This window comes from Leptosomus discolor, chromosome 3, assembly GCF_034619465.1.
Source record: "Leptosomus discolor isolate bLepDis1 chromosome 3, bLepDis1.hap2, whole genome shotgun sequence".
Lineage (NCBI taxonomy): Eukaryota > Metazoa > Chordata > Aves > Leptosomiformes > Leptosomidae > Leptosomus > Leptosomus discolor.
Genome location: NC_141393.1, coordinates 61,774,271 through 61,791,729, shown reverse-complemented (window position 1 = coordinate 61,791,729; position 17,459 = coordinate 61,774,271). Strand labels below are relative to the sequence as shown.

The window sequence follows — 17,459 nt, the reverse complement described above, 5'->3', positions numbered from 1 at the left end:
GCATCTCCTTCTGTGTGGAGGTGGGGAAAATAATGAGATTTTTTATTATTTTTTATTTTTATAAATGTGTCTGCCCCACAAATCCTTTCTGTCAAGCCTTGTGGTGGCTACCCGTTTCCCAGTGCTGAAGACTTGAAGCCATGCTACTCTCCTCTGTGTTTGCCAAGTGCTTTTGTGTGGTGAGTTTCTAAACTACAAGCCAGAGTACTCTGCAAATTAAATTATTGGTCCATAAGTTTACATGAGGAGCTTGTAAGAAGAAATGCTCATGCCTGAAGGTTTTAAACACCCATTCTCCATTGGGCATCAGATGCAGAAGAGTTGATGTTTACTGACTGAGCGGTTGTCAAAATAACAGCTTTGACTTCCTCAGTTTGAGATTGGTTGTTGATGAACTGAAATCCTTCAGTTCATCGACAAAAAACTGCCCTACTTTCCATCAATTGTTGTGAGAGACATTCTTTGCTAGGATTTGATACATGCAGATGGGAAGTACCTTCTGGCCTTGAAACTGCAGTGGTCCAAATGAACTGGAAAATGGTATAAGTACAGGAACTGTGGAAGAAGCTGTCTTACTGCGATTCATTCTTAGTACCTGGAAGAAAATAAAATATGCAAAAAACCCAACCTCAAACTGCAAAAAAGCAAGCTCAAAAATAACACTGCAAAAAGTCTGTAAAGTGATGTTGGGAGCTGCAAGGGCAAGACTCACCTGCCCCTTACTGAAAGAAGAGTTGTACACATGTTAATATGTTTTGAAGTATTTCGTAAAAATCCCTCTCTCTTAACAACTATAACCTAACAATATATAAACAATTTACTTTTCAAACTGGTCTCAACTGGGGCTTCTGCAGCTCTTTCTCTGGCTGCAGTCTCTTGGGTCTGGCTCTAGTGCTCATGTAACTGAGTGGAGGATCGGTTCAGGTAGCAAATCCGTTGTAGAAACTGGCTGCTGGGTTGGGGATGTCGACTAGCAAACACGCATGCTGGTGCAGGGGGAGCTGGCCGCCTGGGACCAGGTCACCATAGAGCTGATGAAGCTTTGGTGAAGCTTTAAGTTTCCTTTACTGCCTTGCCTGCTCAGTGAGGACCTGTTCCTTCCTAGCTATCTAATGAATCATCGTTAAGATAAGTTAAAAATGAGATTGTATAAAGCTTACACATGTATTCTTATCCCTATAATTATCTCTAAAACAGAGAGGTGTAGCTTTAACTTTGAAGGCCTCAGCTTCTTAGACTTCAATAGATGATTGTGTTTAGAGAAATAAGGCTTTGTTCCGAGGCTTTTGAAGTCAAACCGCTGAGCTGGAGTCAGTAGCTGGCTGAGCACCTGGAGCAGGTGGCTAAAAATGCTACACAAGCTTTTGACAGTAATTTCTCCTGTAAGTGCAGAGAGCCTTTTCTGCAGGTCATTATTTGTGCTGTTCAGTGTCCAAGTCCTTCAAAGGTGGGAACTGTTTTTGCACTTTAAAAGCAGAAAAGCTTGTCTTGGACCACTGTCTGGGTAATAAAAGCAGGGTTTGGGGGTGAGCTGTCCACTTCTGCAGCTGGGGAAGACTCAGTTTCTGGTCATTATCAGTTCAGTAGCTGCTGGCAGGTTTTGTTTGTAAGAAGCATTTGGAGATGAGGGATGTAAATACTTCTTACGGTGTGAGCTGACTTGGCACATCTTGAAGGTTTTCCTTCATTGACTGAAGAAAGTATTTTAAAACACTTTTGCCTGCACTTTGTGTCAAGCTGAAGGCAGATGTAAATTAAGTGTAAAAATCTAAAACTAGTGAGTAACACATTTCTTGCTTGCTAGATTGTAACAGATTAAAAAAAAAAAAAGCCAAAATAATTGCATAGGTGTCTGTATCTTGCCGCTAACTTTGCATTAGTGTTAAGAGTTTCATTGATCAGGTAATTGGAATCAGCTCCTCAAAAGAGGCAATACTGAAGATATGAAATAACCTCATTTCTTCTTTTTTAAATTGACAATTTGAGTTTCTTCTCTCTTAAGCTTTGAGAGACCTCGAAGCCTGCAGTCACCCTGCAGTAGTTAATGCCAGCAGGGGCTGGTGCCAAACCAGGGACGGCTCCTGGAAGGCATCGCAGATGTTAAAGCCTCAGCCAGTCACCATCATAATGGCTGTCTTGAAGCTGCCTCAGATCATCTAGGAAAGCAGCGCCGCCTGGTAACTGCAAATGCTTTTATGTGCCTGAAGAAGCTGGCTGCCTGTCTCCCTGGGGAAACATCCCAGTCTCTGGTGGCTTCCTAAACCCTGCAGAGTGATTGGAAGACATTAAAGTCAATGTGAGGGTCCTGGGCTCGGCTGTACTCCCCTACTTGGTCTTCACCAGGGCCGCTGCTGAGCCACACCTCAAACCGTTGCCTGCTCTTCACTGCAGGCGCTTGGTCATCCTTTTTGCCCACATTCCCTAAGCAAGTCCAAAGCACAGAAGAAATATTTGCATCTGCCTGTGTGTCAGCCCTCTGTATCCAGTCAGCAAGGGTTTGCCCAGGGCGGAGGGAAAGGGCAGCCCTGGTAAGGGTACCTCAGGAAGCGGGAGAGCCGCCCGGGGCCTCGCAGGGGCTGGGCATCCCAAAAGACACCGTGGGCAACTTTCAGAGGAGGAACCAGCCTTTATCATGTTCGCCTTGGGAGCTTGCTCTGGACTTTTGTAATGTGGATGTTTAGAGATGTTTTGGAACTGCAGATGTTTAGAAGCTGAGCTACTTCCCTCATGTTTGTCCTTCACAGAAAGCTCAGAGAGATTCAAGACTTGCTGTTTCTCTGAGGAAAAAGTTATTTCTGTGCCCAAGCTGTCCTTGTCCTTTTTTAATGCATTGTGCATTCAATTATTAAAAAACCCTTTCCAGAAGAGAGAAAGGCGGCGGGCAGAGAAATGAGATGAAGTTCTCTTAAAACCTCTTCTACCTCGATCACAGAAGCTGTGGTGGGAAAGCAGAGTGCAACATCTGCCAGCAGGACCCACTCCCGCTGTGCTGCAAAATGCCCAGTTCACAGGGACTGTGGGGAGCCCTCCAGCGCTCACACAGCTGCTGGCACAGGACAGCAGCTGGTTCCCATCGTTCGATTTGAGGAACACCAGACGTTCCCAGGGCAGAAATAAAGGCTGTTCAGCTTGTCAAGGACCATTCTCTAAAACAGCAAGTGCCCTGGAAACGATGGTCCCTGCTCCCAGACAGGATGGGCGGCCAAGCCAGCTCCTGGAGCCACCTTTCCTTCACCTGTGCCTTTCTCCTGGGAGCAGAGCAGCGCTGCGGCTGTCCGTGGATGGGGTTGCTGGTAGCGAGTGTGCAAATCCCCTTTCCTCATCCAGTTAGGCGGTCATCTCTGTTCCCTGCACATCAGCTTCACTTAAAAATTCATTCCTGTTTTGCTTTGGTTGTTGCTTGTTGGCACACCTTGCTGCTGCGCTTTCATGGGCAGAATACCTCAGAAGGGTGGGAGGCTGTGCTGTGGGCTTGGAGGGGATTTCTCTATTTTTTTTATTATTTTATTTCTCTTTTGGGGCTGGTCTGCTGCCATGGGTCTGGGCCATTTGCATTTGGCAAGCTGCAGTGTTCTTAGCAGGGAACACAAGTCGTTCTCTGAGCTGCTTTGCAGCATGACCTTCTGCATGCCAAGAAAGAATTGACTGGTGTCTGTCCCTAGTTGGAGCAGCGACCTGGAGGCTGCTTGCTCCCCGACTGCCACAAGCTTCAGGAGCCCCCTAGAGCCGGGCTCTTGGCCTTCCTGCCTCAGTTTCATCTTGTGGAAAAGTAAACCTGAAATTGCTTAATATTGAATTGAAATGTGGTGTCCCTGAGGAGTACAAAGTGACGGTTGCACTGTGCTGGATGTTAGATAATGACGCCTCTGTTTATTGTGTGGCATAATAGTATGGAGAGACTTTCACAGTTTTGCAGTGTAAAAAAAAAAACCAAACCTGTTTTCTTATTATATCTAGTGAACTCTAAATGTTAGTAAGTGAGAATAACTCCTACTTTCTTTGCAGTTGGAAAGCGATTGTGCACAGTTGCATGGCTGTGCGCTGCAGGCTCCTGTTCAAATTCATCTATTTTTGGTCTCTTTGGTAGGTTTTGTAATTTTAGAAAGCGAGTGAAGCATGGAAGTGTACTGCAAGTAACACTAGCATTTCTTCCATTTGCTTGCATACGCTTCTTTCCAGACAACTGTATTAGTATGCAGTGGGCACAGAGCCATCTTCTGAAACAACTTCTCTATTTTTAGGCTATTGTAATGTGAATGAAGATATCCTCTGCTAATATCACACCATAAAGCAAATCGTGGAAAAGTTCTTGGGCACTGAGCGTCGGGCAGTAAAATGCCAACGTGAAAAAACTATTGGCGGTGCTGGGAGCATGACATGCTCTGGGGAGTCCCTTGCTGTAGGGGGGCCACAGCTCTTGAGCTGCTCCAGAGCATCTCGTAGCTCTGCGAATGGGGAGGCATCAAGAAAGCTCAAACCTGGAAACCCCAGCGGAAGCGTGTCATCTTCTTGTTGGTCATCTCTGGAATCCTAATCATCTACACAAACCTGTCTTGTTTCTGTAGGGTTTTTTATGTAATCCTATGGTACTAGTGAGGTTGTCACTCAGTGCTCGAGCTGCTAATATCACAGGGGATTTACCAGGCTCCAGGTTATCTAGATGTTATCTGTAAGATCTGTGAAGGCAAGGTTAGTCTGGAGCATGCCATGACGAGGTGCTCTGATATGGTCCTTGTGAGATGAAGTTTCCTGGCACAGACAATTTCCTCTCTTGGTACTGAATAAAACAAATTTCTGCCTAGTTATTTCTGCCTGTTATTGCTGGGAAATTCTGGAGAATCTGAATAATTGCTTTCCTTGAACATGTTAGCATCTGAGAAGCTGAGCACAGGTTTGCAGTGGCTTTTTCTTTTCTTTGCATGTATTCTTCCTCTTCTGCTGTGGTTGAATAATTAAAATACTCTGCTCTCTCAGCATTTCCAGAAGTAAAAACTGGCTTGTCTGCCAGTCTTTTGCCTCCTGTTCGCTCCTCCCATCCGCTGTTTTGATGGTAAATAACACTGTTGTTGTTTTAAAACACCTTTCTTTTCTCTTGAAGCCAAACATGGTGGAACATCAGCTGCTGCTTCTCTCCCTTTTTCCCCATGCACATATACCTGTGTGGGCACATAGCCTGCCCTTAGTACTCAGAGGACAGTGGGAGTGTCAATGCTGTGCATGAAAAGGGCACGTGCACCCACGTTGTCTATTCACAGTCTGACATTTTGGTATTAATGTGAAAAAGTCAGGAACCTTCTTAAAATTTGGTTTTCTGCTGAACAGTGTGTCACTGTCCTTATTTGTTCCTCTCGGACAATGGGGACTGCTAAAGAACCACTGAGAGTGAACTGGCGTAGGACTGTGAGTCTGCTGGGCTGAAATACGTGTCTGTGTACATCTGTGCACATCTATATAAGTATTTTACGTTGACAGTCTTGAAGAGTCTTTGAACAAGATGTTGTATGAAGGGGGACGTTGCCTCGATGCAGAGACTGATGGAAATGCAGAGGGAGATTCTGATCCATCGGCCTGGAAAGGTCCATGCTAGTATATCTTCTGCCTTCTGGTTTTCATACTCGATGGCAGCAGCAACATTTGGATTGCAAAGATGAAATAATGAAAGCTGTTTTTGTTGGATTTAATCCCAAGCATTCCAGTTGGTTTTATGGCTTCTGAAATGAAATTTGTAGTTCTTTTTAGCTGGGCCAAGCTTAACCTTATGTTCCCATTTATCTGTTTTGCTGGTCTTCTAAATAGCGGATCTGAGATGGCAAATTCATGTTTTATTGAAACCTAACTAATGGCTGCTGTGGAAAGGAACTTGGTATCAATCTGGATGGTAGTGGATCACATGTGCAAAAACAAAATGCACAGAAAAATCTTGATGCGTCCGCATCAGATGCATAACAGAACCACCTCCAAACACTGTATAAATAGCAAGTCTAAACCACAGATACCATCCACGCCCCGTCCCATCATTTTGGATGAGTGTGCCACCACATATTCCCAACAAAAATACAGCTGAAAAAGATGACAAATATATGGGACATGCAACGCTTGAAAGACTCATGCTTACTTGTAGACATGTAACAGCCTCACTTCAGAATTATGAAGACCAGATTTTTTTCAGAGCTGAACTTTAAAGCTCATGAAGTACTGATGTGTCTTTGCAGCCCATTCCCATGTGTGGGCTGCTGCTGAAAGAGCCGGCAGCCCTGTTTTCTTACAGAGGGTTCCTGGTGGAAAGCTATGGGCGTTGACATCGTGTATGCCTTCCGCGTCCTTACAGGAGAGAGCGCATGTGGTGTCTGCCTATGCGGTGACGCAGCCCTGGTGGAATGTGCGTGTGTGTGTGTGCGAGTATAGATCTGCAGAGGCGTTTCTGACCTCCTGAGCTCAGGAGTGTGCCACAGCGCGCTTCTAGGGAGCTTGCAAGCATGAGCTGGTTACAGAGAGAGCGTGGTACTTTGACACTGGCACAACGGGTGGTTCTGTAGCCATCTTCCAATGCTTTTTCATGACAGATGGTTCCGTAGCCATCTTCCACCACTTTCACAATAGCTGCGGTTCTCGAGAGTTTAGTGAACTATGAAAAGAGGCTAGGTTGTAGCATGCACATGCTCATTTCAGAATGTGTTCCTCTTTCAGAGCCTTCCCTTGGATATGTGCCTGGTAAATAGGAGGATTTTACATCTGCTAGAGCTGGTACAGACTTGCCTTGGGTTTTTAAAGCATGTTTATGTGTTGCTACTTGGCAGGCTTCAACTATAACTTGATTTCAGGAACTTGCTCAGTTATGGTACCCAAATAAGTCTGCTTCAGCCCCATCTCCTCCTTGCAGTGATGACCTCTTGGCAGCATTCTAGGGAGAGCATATTTAAAAGCAGCTACACCCCATGCTCTTGCTGTGAACATGTCCAGGAGAGGACGAGCTGACTGTTTCCATGCAAATTTGATGTGGTGACCTTACCTGAGCACATAAACTGCGTGTGTTTACTGATGTGCAAGTTGGAGCGTCTGTAAAGGCAGAAACAAGTCAGTGCTGGTGTGGGTGTGAAGGAGAGGCCTTCAAAAGTCTTACGTAGAATGACCTAAGGTAAGCAATGTGTATAGAAAGCATCAACTACATCCTGTGTGGTCTTTTCCGAGTTGTTTTTTTTCCAGCAAGGCCAGCATAGCTAAACAAACTTTTTAATTTTCTTGTTAAAGGAACTGTGTATTGTTTTCTCTAGGAACCCTGGCTTATCTTCTAAGAGCAGAGGATCCTAGTTGTGGGCAATTTTGAAACAATTTGTAGTTTTGGTGATGCATTTTGTCTTTCCCCACCTCCTCCCTTTTCCGTCCCACCCAAAGACCTGTGCGACCCTTTTTGTTTCTCTCATTTAACATCTTTCTGGCAAAATACATCTTTGCTAAGGGGCATGTTCTAGAGCTTTTTATTCACGGTGTTTGGCTTCAGTGTTTATGGATGGTGAAGCTATAGCCAGAAGAAACCTTAGGTTACCTTGGTAGATGAGTTCTGCTGTTATGACTAAATGAACAAAGTGCACCATTAGTCACATGGATTCTCCTTCATACAGTTCATCTAACCCCATATACAGTTGTACATTTGGTCTTCTTTGTGGTTTTCTGTGACTAAACTCTATTTCAATGTTGATTTAAAGCAAATCCTATGATACAATATAGTTGTTTCCTGCAGCGGAAGGACCTATTGCCAGCCTTTGCGTTACCTGCAGGAGGTCTATGTTGAAGCCTGTCTTACTGTCCCTCTGCCAACCCACGGTGAAGAGGCTGCTGGATTTATTCTTGGCTTACTGTCTCTCTCTGCAGCTGTCTAGGTTCCGGTTTTATATGAATTATTGTTTCTAATACTGTATGAATAAAGCTCTTCACCCACAACCATAACATAAGCCTTAAGTCATGATATGTTAGAAAGATATCAGACCTTTATGACCAGTAAAAGTTCTTTCTTCCCTACTAGAAAGGAGAGAAACATTTTGAAAAAGGTTATTTGATCTGTATCGTTTGGAATGCAAAACTTTCCATTCCCCTCTATCTGTGTGCCTCTCAGAGGTCCTTTCAGCGTCTAGAGGCTCTCCCACCCTTATGATGTTCTGTAGCATTCCTCTCTAACAAGCCTGATGTCTCCTTACTCTTGCAGAAGAAAACGCAGAAGTTACCCTGGATGTGTCATTAGCATATCGCGATGACATGTTTGATGATTGGGAAGAAATAGCACATGCAATAGAGATCAGGAAGCTGAAATGCACCTTTGGCTCACCAAAAGTAAGGTGTTTTGATGATGCGGGAGGTGTGGGAACGTGGTGGGACTTGTCCTCTTCCTTTCCTTTGCAGTGCTTCCTCAAAGCTCCGAGTTGTTCAATCATAACTTTCAAACGTGTCAGCTTTCTTCTGGCTCAAAATCTTTGAAAGCCTGATGAGCTCCACATGCAATTGGTTCTGTTTGGTGATACAAAAGAAGGGGATGAAGTCAGAGGTAGAGTTAAAACTGTAAGGAAGAAAAGGTGCGAGGTGTTTCAGAGGAGTTGTCTGGAACTCAAGCGCTTTGAGATCTGTATACCCCCAACCATCCTAGAGAACTTGGACATTTCCATCTTGTGCTTCTGTGATGGACAAAACCTTGTTCTTCAGGATTGGCGATGAAATAGCCCACCAGGGATGCTGCAGCGCTCAAAGAACCTGGAGAGGTGGAGCGGGAGTTTCTCATAAATAACTTCTTAATGCCTTGAGCTACAAAGCTTAGGAGTAGAGAGCACAGCCAGCAGTTGAGAACAGAGCATCTTGTTTAAAGAAAGATGTTTCTTTTTGTGCTGCAGACTGATTCCTGTGCTTAAATTAATCTAGTGTCTCTTTACCGTGCCATGTTTTTCAGCTCTGTGTCTTGTTCTCCCGTTTCACAGTCCCTTTCAGCAACCTACCTATGTCTTCAGTAACACCGGTACTCTTCTATACAGCCACACATATGCAGTAAATACATACAAGGCACAAAGGGGAGTTTTGCTAGTAAAACTGGACTAAAGAAACCCCACATCAAGACATGTGCGAGAGGGTTGCGCATTTTGTTTTGGCTCAAGTGCACTTGCTGAGGGAGGAAGCTTGGATCCCAAAGTAGCCTTTCATCTTGGAAGGCTCCCTTGACTTTAAGAGTATTCAAGAGCCTGAAGTGTGAACCTGCTCAAGGTCAAACGCTACTGACCCAATGACCCAAAACAATCAAAAACTTAAGGAGAAATGTCCCCAAGCCACTGACTTGCACAGGCTGTCCCCAGTTGAAGGCTGGAATTAGCAAACAGGCTCTCGGTGCTAGCAATGGTCCCAGCGTTAGGGCTTTTGCAGACCCTTGCCATGGGGGGCGTGCTGGTCCATCTGAGGCTGACCACCATGTTGCTGCTCTCTGCCCTTTCGCTAGACCCTAGAGTCTCAAGGCCGTCACTACGACTGTGACTTCCTTCCTTTCATGGAGATTGGCAGCGTGGCCCACAAGTACTACCTCATCAACATCCGCCTCCCCGTGAATGAGAGGAAGGGCATTAATGTGGGCATTGGGGAAATCAAGGATATCCGTCTCGTGGTAAGTATCCATCTTGCTTCTGTCCATGATGTCTGACTGGGGGCTGCTGCAGCTCCTGTCTTGATCTCCTCTTTGATCCACAGCAAGGTCCTGCTCTTCATCATGAGTAGCTCCTGCCTGCAGATGTGACTTTCCCTCCTTCCAAAGGGATGTCCTCTTTAACTGTGTTCTTCTGAGGAGCCCTCCCCAATTCTGCCAGCTTTTTCCACGTGGCATCAGAGTGCCCCTCTCTTGACTGCTCTGTGCCTCACAGTGGAAGCTGTGTGTGTTGGTGTTTTTTTCAGGACTTTTGAAGCCTGCTCAGGTGGCCTGGGTGCTAAGTAGGCACCTGCTCCCTTTCCTGTGTTGGACAAGCTGTGTCTTTCAAAGAGTAGTTGCATCTACTTATGCTTACATGTACGTGCCTCTCCTGTCAGCTCCTGTAAGGAGAAGCATGGAGTAATGCTTTTGAACCCTGTACAGCTGTGGCATTCCACTTTGGTTTCCCTTAGGGCATCCATCAAAACGGAGGCTTTACAAAAGTGTGGTTTGCCATGAAGACCTTCCTCACCCCTAGCATTTTAATTATCATGGTCTGGTACTGGAGACGGATCACGCTGATGACACGCGCTCCTGTCCTGCTGGAGAAGTGAGTAGGGGCTTGCATGCTGGCCAAGGTGACCCTCAAGCAAGAGGACCCTGACGGAGGTGGTTACTGCTCCCAGGCAGAGTCCATATTTGGGGAGACTATGGTCTCTTCTCTATCCCCTCCCTCCACAGAGGCACACTGGGAGCAGGAGACCTCCACAGCTTCTCTTTTCTTTCCCATTAAACCCGCAGAGAATTTGCCCCTGGCTGCTCAGAGGGGCTTAGCCCCAGTGGGTTTGCTGGCAGGAGGCAACACCCCACTGCCACTGCCCAAGCAGTGCCAGATTTTCTTCTGTTGCTCTTCAGGCACGGTTCTGGCTTCTGGGACTCTGTTTCCTTGCCTTGCAAACTGGGAAGAGGTTGTGTTTCTGCCTCTCCAGGGTCATCTTTGCTCTGGGAATTTCCATGACGTTCATTAACATCCCCGTGGAGTGGTTTTCCATTGGATTTGACTGGACTTGGATGTTGCTCTTTGGAGACATTCGACAAGGCATTTTCTATGCCATGCTTCTATCATTTTGGATCATCTTTTGTGGAGAGCACATGATGGTGGGTATGACACAGAAGGGAAAGTGGCTTCCAGCTCCACTTGCAGCGACACTTGGCAACTCCCTTGTACTTGTTCAGTGTTGGAATTGATGCTGTGGGGACTTGCACCAGATGAGAGGACTTCAGGCTAACTTGATTTTCCATTTTCTCCTCCTCCTCCCCACCTCATGACCCTCTGATTAGGACCAGAACGAGCGGAATCGTCTCTCGGGGTACTGGAAGCAGGTTGGACCCATAGCTGTTGGCTCCTTCTGCCTCTTCATCTTTGATATGTGTGAGAGGTAGGTGCAGTGCAGCTCTCCAGCCCGTGTGCGCTGCACCTGGGGCAAGCCTTCCCCAAGCAGCGAGCAGAGGCTCCAGGCCACCTCCTGCAGCAGGGACCAGCAGTTTAACCCCTGGGGCTGGATGCACAGCCCTATCTTGTGAAGCGAGGAGAGGCTCCTATGAGTGCGTCAAAGTATGCTGGCATGTCACAGTGGGGTGTCTTGTCCCAAAGGGCATGGGAAAGCAGTGTGGCTGGCCCCTTTCCGGCTGCAGAGCAGATGTGGGGCGCTCTGAGCCTATAGACAGCTCTGTGTTTTCTCTCCTCTTTGCAGGGGTGTGCAGCTGAAGAACCCCTTCTACAGCATCTGGACCACCGAAGTTGGCACAGAGCTGGCTGTATCCTTTCACCCAACGTGGGGCAGGCTCAGTCTGTCTCGGTAGGAGAGGGAGGTGGTCCCGTCCTGCCAGATACCTGTGGAGTGTGGGGAAACTCTCCTCCTTTTGGCACACTGGGGCTGTGAGAGGGGGCTCAGGCACTGTGGGAGATGCTGGTGGTGTTTGGAAGAAGCACTCCTGGCAAGTTTAGTGATGGGTACTGCCAGGGAGTGGTGTTGTGCTTGGGGAACTGAACCTCTGTGCAAGATGTCAGAGATTTGGGGGGAAGCACAGGGGATTTAGGTCTGAGATAAGCTAATGCGATTAGTCCCCCTTCCGTGGCATCCAGCCCTCTTGCAGGAGCCTCTCTGAAGATCATGCTTGTTGGCAACAGCTTCCCAAATCTCTGCCGATTTTGAAGAGGCAGGCATTTGGGCAGGTTATCCCTCCTTGGTGCCGTGCCCAGTGCTGGGAGCTGTCAGAGCCCATGCTCCCAACTGAGCTGGAGGGCTCCCCAGTGCTGTCTTGCTGGCAGGCAGGCTGCTGCCCTGACTGATCGCTGCCCCCTCGGAGTTTAATTACGATAGCTGAGATGGTACTGAAATAAGTGAATCGCCTGAGTAATGTTTGCTATGACCTCTGTCTAGCTCGTATCATTTTCTCTTAACCTATGCTGATCAGATGGCCTTTATTATAGTTGCAGGGATCTGCTTGTGTCTCTATTTTCTCTTCCTGTGCTTTATGGTCTTTCAAGTGTTCAGAAACATCAGTGGAAAGCAGTCAAGTCTCCCAGCCATGAGCAAGGCTCGCCGCCTTCACTACGAGGTAATGTCCCTCCTTGTTGCACAGATTCTTTGTTTTTAAAATGTGTTTTGGACCTTAAAGTCTATACTGAGACCTTCTCTGTCCGTATGGTCCTGATTGCTCAAATCCCCTAACTGCCTTTTTGTTTGACTGTGTGAAGTTTCTTCTTTGTGTCTTTAGTCCCAATGAAGTATTTTAAACTGGCAGAAGGGTATGTAAGCTAGCTCTCCTTTCTTGTGAGTAGTTGCCATCTCCCAGCTTACTGCACCATGTTGGAAGATGGAAGAAAATTGCCCAAATTACGATTTTAAATTACTACAGGGTGTAAGCCCATCAGTTCCCCACACCTCTGTTTCTCCTCCTCTGATTAGTTAATTACTGCATTTAATGGGAAGTATTGCTAAGACCACTCTGTTCTTCCATGGCATGAACTCAGGTTTTTGGGGTTGCCTTTTCCTAACCAAGTGTCATGGTTTGAGCCCACGTAGCCATCAACAAAGCACCACACAGCTGGTTGCTCACCCCTACCCCCTCGTCGGCAGGATGGGGAGGAGAAAATAAACCGAAAGGCTCAAGACAAAGGATGGGGATGCTCACTCACGGGGTATGCTCACAGGCAAGAGACAGAGCCAACCTGGGGAAAACAACATCCATTTAATTAACAACCACCACCATCAAGAATAATGATAGATACAACCAGGTCTCAAAGACACCTTTACCTGGATCCCTCCCCTCTTCCCAGGCTCAGTCTCTGCTGCTCCTTCATCCTCAAGGAGGGGGGCCCTCACAGCCCACCCCTGCCCCACTGTGGAGTCCCTCTCACAGCAGACAGCCCTCCTCTGACTGCTCCAACATGAATCCTTTCCACGGGGCTGCAGGTCCCCAGAACCCCCCAGCACGGGTCCCTCCCGGGGCTGCCGCCCTCCCATTGCCGGGCTGCTCCAGCGCAGCCAGAGTCATGGTCTGCTCCGAGCCCGGGCCCTGCTCCTCCGGCCCGGGGCTCTCCACGGGCTGCAGGGCGACCTCTGGGCCACCGCTGGGCTCCAGGGGCTGCAGGGGCTCAGCCGCCACCCCACTGCGGGCCGCAGGGGAACCTCTGCTCCGGCACAGCTCCCCCTCTCCTGCCTCACTGACCGGGGTGTCTGCAGGGCTGTTTCTCTTGCATTCCCTCTCCTCTCCTCCACTTACAAAGAATGAGCCTTGCCCAACAGGCTTTCCCCTCCTCAATAGTGTTATTCACAGAAGTGCCATTGGCTTGGCCTTGGCCAGAGGCAGGTCTGAATTGGAGCTGGGGGAGCTTCTTGAAGCCTCGTACTGGAGCCACCTCTGTAGCCCCCCACCCTGCAACAAAACCCTGCCAGACACCAACACGCCACACCAAGCTGCAGGGAAGCTGTCCCGCTCGGATCAAAATGCAACATGTTCAGCCCATTATCCCTGTTTTTTAGCCCGTGGTTTGGTATGTCATTTCTGCCCTTGCTGTCTTTAACTGCTGCAAAACACAAGGAGCTCACTCTAAGTGCTTCAGCTGAGTGTGCCTGTTGCTTCCAAGGATGTGTAAATACTTATCACCGATGTTGTTATGTTATATGATGGTCACTTCTGATTTAAGCAACTCTGTTATCACTCATCAGGAATGCACACAGAGAAACAGAAAACCAGACTTGAGAGGATTTGAAGAAGATCTTGAGCATTTTTTTCCATCTTTCCCTTTAGCAAGAGGCACAGGACTTCAGCTTGTATTGTAGAGCTGCTGCAGCCATGCTCTACATACAAACATCGGGCAAGCATGAATCTGATCTCGAAGAGTTAAATTAATGGTCATTTGTTGTCACAGCGTGGCATAGTAGTTACACAGACACCGACATTTCCACCAGAATTCCAGAACCAGGTTAAAAAAAACACAACATACACACAAAAGCAAAACCAAAAGAATTTGTAAGTAAAAATGTGAAACCAGTGAAAGCGAGTGTGGAATGCAGATTCCCAGCCACGTGGTCTTGAGCCTTAGTTTGTCTCATAATCTACATTCTTCTGTAACAGCCAGCATAGTTTTAACAAGCATTGAGAATTGCTGCAGTTTCCTCCCAGACAGACCGTGGATGTGAGGACTAGTCTGGTCCGGACCCCGTACCCATGCTGTAGAAACACCGACTCACCTTGCTAAGCCATGTGAGCTCCCCACAGATGTTTGCTTTACCAGAGCTGTGAGCTATCAGGCTGGCTCCTAGCGAAACCCATGGCTTACGCTGACCTGCCTCCTCTTCCACATTAACTCTTGGTAAATCGGTCACAAAGCAGATGTAATGGAAAGCCAGAGCTGTCCAGACATGCACACCCCGCTTGGAGCATCTGGGAGGAATGCAGACGTGTGGGGAGCGGAGAATATGGGCTTTTGTGAAGACGGCGCAGAGGAGTGGGTGGAGGTTGTTTTGCTTTGGGGTTTCGTGGGTTGGACCCTTTTTTTTTCTTTGCCCTTTTTATATATATATACTTGTGTCTCGTATGCGCTAAAAACAAAAATGGGTTTTTGTGGGTTCTGTTAATGTGACCAGTGACATTTCTTTCTAAACAGGGGCTGATTTTCAGGTTCAAGTTCCTGATGCTCATTACCCTGGCTTGTGCAGCGATGACAGTCATCTTCTTCATTGTGAGCCAGGTGAGTGACGAAACTGCTCCGACTGAGAACATCAGACCCTGATTCCCTAGCCACTAACGATGTCGGCTCGCTTGCTGTTCAGACGAGGCATGCCTGTTACAAGCAGATTTGATGATAAGTTGCTTTTCAAGAAGTTGTTTTCATTTATTTGAAGCACTGCCATAAAATGCTCAGGCTGAAGCCGTTGGCTCACGGTAAGGTTTGGGGCTGCACTGTTTGGAATATTGGCCAACGTGGTTTAGTCATTTCTGACAACTCAGCAAGAGGAAAAACGTTCTGTTCACACTGAAGCAATCCACTGGCTTTATGTGCCTGCAGGGAAGTAACAGAATTCAGTCTTGACTTTGCAGCCCTGCTGTTTCCAACAGTACCAATACCTGTTTATTCAGAGCTACAATGCAGTGTCTCTGTACAAATGAGCTTCTGTCGCTACTTAGATGTACTTTGATGGTTTGCTCTGAGTGACTTTTAAGATGGCATCTGTTTCAAAGATGTCCTTTCTGGTTGTTCTGAAGTAGAGGCAGCTTGTAGCTCCAGGCGAGCCGTGGGTACAGCCTTGCCAGTCTAGCATTGCAAGATTAAGGGTATGGGAGCCGTGTCTCCTTCACTGCACCACTTTTACGCTTTGGGGTACGTGGTGGGTCCCAATGCAAAACACAGCAGTAGGTGATTTTGCTCTTAAAAATCTGTTAGACTGAAGGAAAGGTTTGAGGAATGCCACTTGGCAATTCAGCTCATCGTTGAGCCTTAATGACCATCACTGCGAGTGGGCGTAACACAGACAGTCTTGTCCAGCTATTCTTTCTAAGCTAGTTTAGCTTTCGTCTTTCCCCCTTATGTCTCTTTCTTTTAAGGAAAGGCAACGTTTCAGCGTGAACAGTCTGTGATATTAGTATTAATGATATTTTCCTAAATCTTGACAAATCTCTGTGTGTCTAAGGCTGATGCTGTCAGCCTAGGCCCCTCTCGTAAAACAGAAGCAGCAAGGCAGCATTCAGCACATTAGCTTTTCGCATTATTCATGCTGGTTTTCCTTCCATGAAAGGTCTATTTATAGAAGTCTAATGTTTTCAGACGTAACTGGTTGTCTCCTAGGTACTGCCCTTTATGTGACAATCTTTGCCAAACACAGCAGTCACGGCAGGGATGTATCATAGAATGTGAGAGACTTTGTCACATTTAAGAATGATAAATCAAAGTTAAGGAAGTCCTGATGCTATCATTTTGTAAGGATCATTTTTTTCCTGCAGATTGAGGCTAAACAGGAGAGAATCTTAGCCTGACTTCTGCGTCACTGAATCTGCTACCTTCCATTTACTCCATCCTGTTGAATTGTCACTGTTCTTACTGATTTACTCCAAGTTAGTGCCTTAGGGGGGACGATTCTGTACTTCTACAGAATTTGGTCTGACTGGCCTGTACGTATGTGCTTTCTCCTGGGCAGGTGACCGAAGGCCACTGGAAATGGGGGGACATAACGATACAAGTGAACAGCGCCTTCTTCACCGGCATCTATGGGATGTGGAACCTCTACGTCTTTGCCCTGATGTTCCTGTACGCACCATCGCACAAGAATTACGGTGAAGACCAGTCGAACGGTAAATGCCTCTAAATGATCTGAAGGTGTCACGGGGGAAGAAGGGATATAAAGTGGGTGATAGCTTTGGTGCCTTTTTTTTTTTTTTGGCTAAAGTGCACATTCAGCGCCTTGAACTGTTATGCAAATGATGGTTTAGTTTTCCTAGCAGACGTTTTAATGACTAGGTTAGGTTTGAGTATTTAGCCACAGCTGTCTAAAACCTTCTGGATGGTTTTTGTACTTTTTAGCATTGCCCAGTTGTAATTGTGTAGCTCAAATGGAGGGATGAGGGAAGAAGACCATAGAAATCTGGGCAAGTGGCGAATGGCCATGCTGCTGGTTTCTGTTATCAGCAGTCTTCAGTAGCACAGAAACCGTCCTTTACCAATGTGTTTGTATTTAAATAACTGTAAATAAAAGCATTTATAGAAGTGTTGCATAGTCCATAGCTCAGGTAGCTTCTGAAAGCCTGGAGGGAATAAACCAGATCTTTTGCTTTCTAATTGTCAAATATTTTATTGTGAAACTGGGCTAATGAAATACCTTTGTTTCTTAGGTGACCTGGGAGTAAACAGCGGGGAAGAGCTCCAGCTCACCACCACCATCACCCATGTGGATGGGCCCACAGAGGTTTACAAGCTGGCTCGCAAGGAGGCTCAGGAGTAATGCTGGGACAGCCTCAGCTGGGAGCCAGACCAGAGTGGAGAGCAGAGGATGGCACAAGGCCCTCTGGCAGGAGACCTGTCTGACCTACCTTGCTTCTGGAGCACCCGTACCTAGTGTATTTTCACAGAGCAGTGACACCGAGCAGAACATTTGTAAACTCTTTAATATGGTGTAGTTATTCCTGGGGGGAGGGATACGTATATTGTGTTACACTCGAGCACGTAAAAACCTGCTAGAAAAGCATTAAGGTTGCAAAGTCGCGCGTTCAGGAGTTAGGAAGGGGCAGAGCTGACACTGGGCAGTTT

General features: G+C 46.9%; 1 protein-coding gene across 2 annotated transcripts in view; it reads left to right on the top strand.

Moving 5' to 3' along the window:
- The window catches only part of WLS (Wnt ligand secretion mediator), a 33,824-nt gene extending 16,670 nt beyond the window's left edge, over positions 1-17,154 (top strand). For both annotated transcript variants that reach the window (XM_086462402.1, XM_086462401.1), the window contains 10 exons: positions 8,201-8,325; positions 9,470-9,631; positions 10,123-10,259; positions 10,639-10,807; positions 10,991-11,088; positions 11,404-11,467; positions 12,128-12,271; positions 14,826-14,909; positions 16,354-16,507; positions 17,045-17,154. In XM_086462402.1, the coding sequence (XP_086318528.1) occupies positions 8,201-8,325; positions 9,470-9,631; positions 10,123-10,259; positions 10,639-10,807; positions 10,991-11,088; positions 11,404-11,467; positions 12,128-12,271; positions 14,826-14,909; positions 16,354-16,507; positions 17,045-17,154 (1,247 nt within the window). The remainder of the gene's footprint in view (positions 1-8,200; positions 8,326-9,469; positions 9,632-10,122; positions 10,260-10,638; positions 10,808-10,990; positions 11,089-11,403; positions 11,468-12,127; positions 12,272-14,825; positions 14,910-16,353; positions 16,508-17,044) is intronic.
- The last annotated feature ends 305 nt before the right edge of the window (positions 17,155-17,459 follow it).